Consider the following 7,347-nt stretch of genomic DNA (forward strand, 5'->3'; position numbering starts at 1 on the left):
AGAAAAAGTATCGAAATTTGTAAGGCCAGATAAAAAATGATATAAATTTAATGCTAATATTTTAAAAAACATTATATATAAAAGTGGAACATTATCTGTTTATTAAAAAACAGTGTCAGTCAGTATTTGTATGTACAATTGCAAACAATGGTATTTCCCGATAAGTTTATATACTGCCTTGATCACGTGGGTTCGGAATTATCTACACTCCTGCAGCTTTTGTAAGCAATCTCAATTCATGATTTATAAGTTATTTTTTTATTACTTAAATATTATATTAAAATCACAATTATATTATTTATTGGTTCAATCACAAATCAATCTTAATTAGACAGTTTAATTAACCTTAAATCACAACTTTCATAGTTTCATCGGTTCATTAACTGTATGTTTGGTTTAGCCAAAAATAAGAGGAGAGATTTTACAAGAAAAGAAAACATCACCCTTTGAAATCTGTCTTTTTTTCTGACAGATTTATGTCACATTTGTAATCTCAAAAAACTTAAACATTAATACTTCTCACCTTAGCTATTTACGGGCCAAAAACGGCTGTGATGTGTTTTTAATTTTTGACTTTTTTGTGATAAATGCTACCAAACTCTAGAAGTTCCAGTAGCTGTGGAACGTTGACGCAAATCGAACCTAATTACTCATAAAAAAAAATCGAACCTAATTAAGAAAAAAAAGCTAGTAGTACATAGCATAGCAACATACGTATATGATATGTCTACGTGTCAAGTTATGGTACACAGGTACATAAGACATTATGAGTAGAATAATTATATGCATGCTTCCTCGGCCGAACTACTAACAACTGCCAATTTTTTAAAAAACAAATTGATCATTTGGAGGTAAAATTTAAAATAATGTAGTGATATATGTTATCATTATTAAATTGAAAGTCATAATATTTGTTATAAATTTTTTTATATTAAAGTTGTAAAAAAATTTATGATTTAAATTTTTTATTTTTTTTAAATACAACTTTAAAGTTATTAGAGTTTTTTTTTCATGATTTTAAAGTTGTAAAGAAAAATATTTTTTTGATTGAATTCATAAATTATTTTATGATTTTAACTTGTTTTGCACGTTTTTTAAATCAGAAATAATTTTTTATTTTAATTATTTAATGAATTAATGTATATTTTCTTTTTTTTAGTTTTATTTAATGTACTACATGTTTGTTTAAGTAAAATACTAAAATATTTTTTTACTAATATTAACAAATAATATTAACTTATTTATCAAATATATTAATTTTTTAAAAATAATAATTAATTTTTACAATTATTATTAAGTAAATTAATAATTTCGTACAATAGTATTAATTAATTTTTGCTTTATAAATTATTTTAATATTAAAAAAAATAATTTAATAATAAAAATATTTGTTAAAATAGAAATAAAATAATACATTTCTACATATACGTCTCAACATCATGATTCAAGAATGTGAGCAAAGTTTTGAGACATTTGAATTCTCATCACATATGCATCAATACTTATTTCAAGTTTTTTCTACCTCAAATATTTTTTAATAACTCTTACAAATGTTTGGTACTTCTTTCAACACCATATATTATCCATCATTACTTAAAATGCATGACAAATGGGTCATAGAGATGAGGGAAAAAACAATGATAACAATAATACTAATAATGTTGATGATGATAATGATAATGGTCATACTTGTGATGAATTCCTCAACAACAACACATGTGATAATTCCCGGAACATAAGAGAGGATGTAGTCATAGAACAAAAGGACAACAACAATCAACAAATAAATTCAATGTAACAACTCATAAAAATATTTTTGTAATAATTCTTGTTAAATGAATATGTAATACATTTTAATATTTTTATTTAAATTTAAGTTTTTTACATTATTTTTTTTAATTTTCAAAACAAATAATAATCCTTAACATTAATAAAAAAATATAGAAATATTAAATAAAATCATATAAAAATATTAAATAAAACTAAAAAAAGAAAACATCCATTAATTCATTAAATAATTAAAATAAAAAATATTTATGATTTAAAAAAACATGCATAAAAAACTTAAAATCATAAAATAATTTCTGACTTCAATAAAAAAAATTCTTTTACAACTTTAAAATCGTGAAAAAAAAACTCATAATTTTAAAGTCATATTAAAAAAATAGTTGAAGTTGTACCGTGTTTTATGACTTCAATATAAAAAAATAAAATCGTGATCAATGTTAGCACTTTTAATTCGTAAAATTTATTATAATTTTTTCCTTTGGGAAGTTAAATTTTACCCTCAAACTATAATTGTTTTTTAAAAAAATTGCTCGGTAGTTAGGCCTGCTTCCTCGGATACCCACAACAGGTCACAGCCATATAACATTTCATAAGCTGCCATTGCGTAAATGCCAGTTAATTATCCCATACCATCCAGACTGTCATCTAACGTCTCTCTTTCCCTCTCCCAATAAACACACCTTTTCTTTTTAAACCCCCCTCCACGCTATCCCCAACCCGTGCTCTCCACGCTCCTCCACCACATAGGTTTTCTCATTCTCTTTGGCGCGTGGACTAAACTCCATGTTAGAACAACGTGAATTTATAGCTACACTTTTCAGTTTTGAATAAAGAAACGCGCTAAAATAAAGTGTGTAGCTGTTTGCCGGTGTGCCCCCACTTGCATAGCTTCAATTTTCTCTTTCTTATTGTATTATTATATATACTCCTCACTTGACCAATCTCAATCTACAAACAATTTACTTTACTACAAGCTATCTCAGCTTGTTAGCACTTTCTTTTTCTTCATTTCATTATTTTTCTCAAAATGTCAACTTTCATGTTGAAAATCTTCCTTCTAATTTCCATCTTTCAAATCTCTTTCGCCACTAGGAGGTTGAATGAGTTAGTTCAGGACCAAACTCAGCTTCTTCGTTACCACAATGGCCCTCTTCTCTCTGGCAAAATCTCCATTAACCTCATTTGGTACGGCCACTTCAAACCTTCCCAGAAGGCAATAGTCTCCGATTTCATCACCTCGCTGTCACCCTCATCCCCTCACAGCACCCAACCATCCGTCGCCACGTGGTGGAAAACCACAGAAAAATACTACCACCACCTCAGTAATACTAAAAAAACCTCCCCTCTTTCAATTCCACTCAATAAACAGATTCTCGACGAAAACTACTCGCTCGGCAAATCCCTCACGAGCAAGCACCTCATTCAGCTAGCTTCAAAGGGTGACCACAAAAACGCCATCAACGTTGTGTTAACTTCCGCTGACGTGGCAGTTGAAGGTTTCTGCACGAGCCGATGTGGGACCCACGGTTCTTCCTCAGCGGGCCATGCAAAGAACAAGAACTACAAGTTCGCATACATATGGGTTGGGAATTCAGAGGCCCAATGCCCGGGCCAATGCGCGTGGCCGTTTCACCAGCCCATATATGGGCCTCAAAGCCCACCTCTTGTTGCGCCGAACAACGACGTGGGCATTGACGGAATGGTAATAAACCTGGCGAGCCTCTTGGCTGGGACCGTTACGAACCCGTTTGGCAACGGGTTCTATCAGGGCCCAGCCGAGGCTCCACTCGAAGCGGCTACGGCTTGCCCTGGGGTTTATGGCAAAGGGGCTTACCCTGGCTACGCTGGGAATTTGAACGTGGACTCTTCCACTGGTGCTAGCTATAATGCGCACGGTGCTAATGGAAGGAAGTACTTGCTTCCTGCTTTGTATGACCCTGCCACGTCATCGTGCTCCACCCTAGTGTGAGTGATGAGTGCTAATAGTTTAGGGAGTATAAGCATTATTATGTAGGGATTATTGATTATTCATTTATTCATTTGTTTATTACTACTACTGCTACTGTATGTTTTGATTATTTGGATTAATTAATAACGTGGAAGCAAATTTATATTGGTTTGCTTTTTAAATGTTGGTGTATGATTTTGAGCCAAACCTTTGATTGGGAAGACCTTTTGGGATCGGTGATGCTGAGCATGATCTAGTGGTGTCGCCGCCGTCGTCGACAATGAGATCAGGGCCACCGTGATGCATTGGAACCGGAACGGTTCGTGTGATTTGGAATGGAATTGGCTAGCGGACCAGCTTACTACTTACTTGTACAATCATCAAATATCTAGTTCCGACCCAAGAAAGTAACTCATCCGAATTAGTTCTGAGTTAAAAAAATAGCAATTTAATTGTAAGAGGATAAAAAATAGATAATTTTTTTTACAAAAATTAAAAATAAACTTTTGAGTATTTTATGGGAATGGAAAAACATATTTTAGTTATAAAAAAACTACAAATGTCAAATATCTAGACATATTAAAAACACAGTCTTAACTCTTAACATGTCGAATTTAAAATATATATATAAAAGAAAAACACTTTAAGTTATCATTCTCACTCCCACTTTTGCTAGTCACACCCCAAGTGCTCTAAAAATTCTCTTTGAAAACATTATTTCATGAAAAAAATACATAAAGGAGTTAATTTTATGTTGTATAATAGGATGTACAAAAATTAATACTAACAAAAATTGTTTCTATAAAAAGAATATACAATAGAAACATATTTTTATTTTTTTCATCACTTTTTTACAAAACACGTTTTCATTTGTATATTTTATGCAATGAAATTATATTTCCATGAAAAGGGTATTTTTTGGAATAATTTTTAAAATACCTGAGGGTATGAATAGAAACTATAGGTGAGAATAGAAACTCCCAAATGGGAATATAATTGTAATTCTTGCGTTGTTCAATGGGCGGCTCACGTAAGAGGCAAAAAGTCAAATTGATTTTTGTAGTGCCTTAGATATACATCCTGTTTTGTTTTGTTTTGTTTCGTTTCAATCTTTTTGTCCAAAAATTTCTTCTTTTTATTTTTGTAAAATAATGTTTTGTAGCGCCTTACTTATACATCCTGTTTTGTTTTGTTTCAATCTGTCCAAAAATATCTTCTTTTTCTTTTTCTAAAAATAATATTATGAAAATTTAATGCATCTCAAATTATTTTTCTATAAATGTTAAATTTTTAACGTATTCTAGATATTAATTTCTAGAAATGTTGAAATTTTAATACTTTTGTAACAAAATAGGGTGGTTCAAACACAAAATAGGAATTGTTTGGTTTAAATGAGGGAAGAGGAGAGGTGGGGAAGAGAAGAGAAGAGAGAAGGAGGATCTTGACTAGATATTATGTTTAGTTGAGAGAAGGGAAGAGGAAGAATTTTAATGGAGGAAACTTGTTTGGTTTGCAAGGAGAAGGGGTGAGTTTTAAAAATTTATTTATTTTTGTATCCTTATAATGTTAGTTTTCAAAATCTAAGTATGGATATTTTAATCATTATAATTAAAAATGTTTTAAATATTTTCCCCTTAATTTCATTCCAAATTCCTCTAATTAGAGGGAAGCAAAAAATAGATCTTCCATTCTTTTCCCTTATAACTTTGTAATTTTTTTTAATCATCATTCAAGACACTACAACTCTACCCATATCTAATTGGGTTCTCTATTATAACAAGAACATAATATATTCTCCTTTTTTCTTCAATTCTTCACTTTAGGCATCTCTACCCAACAACTTCAATTCTTTCACTTCGTCTCTTCAAATTTAGTTGTTTGAGAAATTAATTAGTACTTGCTATATTTATTTGATATAGATTATTTGAGAATTAAAACATACTTATTATTAACCTTTGTCAATGAGACAATTTTACAAATACTAATTCATAACTTGAACTTCGAACTAGAACAAATATTTTCTCATCCTTATCATTTATTATATCCATATTCTTTTTTTTTTTCTTGTAACCCTTGAAAAACCAAACTAAAGATCCCAAAAAAATTTTTTAGAGTACTTGCCTTTGCCACAAGGCAACATTATTCTTTTTTTTACAACAATCTAAAGGCGAGGCTAAAGTGGGAAAGTAAATTTCTTTGTATATGGTGCACAATCTTTTTAACCCTTGGATTAATTTAAGGTACATAGTAATACCATACACCTTACACACTAGATAGCTCTATCTACAATCCCTCTCCCTCTGTTTGTTTGCTTCCCCAACTTCCTCACCCTCCACTGGATCTTTGGTGGTTTCTCTAACTCCAACAACCCTATCCACGCCATCAAGGTCCTTTTGTTTCACTATTTCCCTTTCCTACACTTCCTCTCCCTTTTCTTTCTCATTCTTTTTTCTCCCTTCGCTTCTGCTCTTCCTTGTTAGTGAGGGTAATTCAAATAACATAAATTATGTTATTGACTGTTAAGCAATTAGTTAGTTGAAAGGGGTTATTAGTATCTTTATTACTCGTTATATAAGGCACCAATTCTGAAGTGTGTATTGTGTAACCTCATTCTTCATCATCAATATACAATTACAATTTCTATTTTCATTTTCTTGAGTGTATGTGTGTAAAGTTGAGTTTCCTCCCCTCAACAAATTGGTATTTAGAGCTTGCATGATCTTGAAACCTGTGAGGCACGCTGCAAGAGTGATTAAACCTATCGTGGTGAGGGTGTGCATCAAGGGTGTGTATCTCTGAGTGAAGAACTTGCAAAACATCAAGAGAAGGGACATGGCTAGTACGAGTAGTGCAGTTCCCGATTCTCTACAAGTATTTGATGGAAAGAATTTCGATGATTGGAGGGTGAAGATGAATGCCATATTTGGCTTTCAAGATGTTGAAGATGTTGTAGAGGTGGGATTTCAAGAACTTGGGAGGAATGCTACAAAAGAATAGAAGGCAACCCACAAAGAGCATAAGAAACTTGATAGCAAGGCACGATTCTTTATCCACCAAATTGTTGCCTAAGGAGGAAATACAAGTTGCTGCCAATGAATGATCAAGAGTTCATTACAGAATACTTCAATTGAATTTAGGTGCTAGTAAATGGGATGAAGTCTTGCAAGGAGAAGTTGTCAGATCAACAAATTGTTGACAAGATCTTCAGAACTCTGACTCCTCGATTTGACCATGTTGATGTGCCAATTGAGGAATCAAAGGATCTTGATTCAATGGGTGCTGGAAAGTTGCAAAACTCTATTGAGGCACATGAACAAAGAATCAGTGAGAGAAGGAGCATTGAGAAGGCTCACAAACAGGCGTTGCAAGCCCAAAAATAGCTTTAGGAACAAAGGGAATTGGAACAAGAAAGGGAAAAGAAAATGGAAAAGGGTGGCAAAAAGAAGTTTGATAAGAGGAAGATTCAGTATTACAACTGCTATAAGTGGGGGCACTTTGCAGATGAGTGCAAAAGTGGAAAAGGAGAAAAAGGAAAGTTCAACAATGAGGCAAAACTTGCCCTTGATGATGGATCAAATTCTAATCCAATGCTATCAATGGTTACCATAAGC

The 7,347-nt window shown here is 32.0% G+C and overlaps 1 protein-coding gene across 1 annotated transcript; it reads left to right on the forward strand.

Moving 5' to 3' along the window:
- The first annotated feature begins 2,730 nt into the window (after positions 1-2,730).
- LOC100791695 (protein PHOSPHATE-INDUCED 1) lies at positions 2,731-3,918 on the forward strand. The gene has a single exon (XM_003544755.5). The coding sequence runs from the start codon at positions 2,816-2,818 to the stop codon at positions 3,755-3,757; it is 942 nt and encodes a 313-aa protein (XP_003544803.1). The 5' UTR covers positions 2,731-2,815; the 3' UTR covers positions 3,758-3,918.
- The last annotated feature ends 3,429 nt before the right edge of the window (positions 3,919-7,347 follow it).

This window comes from Glycine max, chromosome 14, assembly GCF_000004515.6.
Source record: "Glycine max cultivar Williams 82 chromosome 14, Glycine_max_v4.0, whole genome shotgun sequence".
In the NCBI taxonomy this organism is placed as follows: Eukaryota; Viridiplantae; Streptophyta; class Magnoliopsida; order Fabales; family Fabaceae; genus Glycine; species Glycine max.

Bases quoted from the DNA above. Each gene is read 5' to 3' on its own strand.
- LOC100791695 (XM_003544755.5), top strand. From the start codon at position 2,816: ATGTCAACTTTCATGTTGAAAATCTTCCTTCTAATTTCCATCTTTCAA.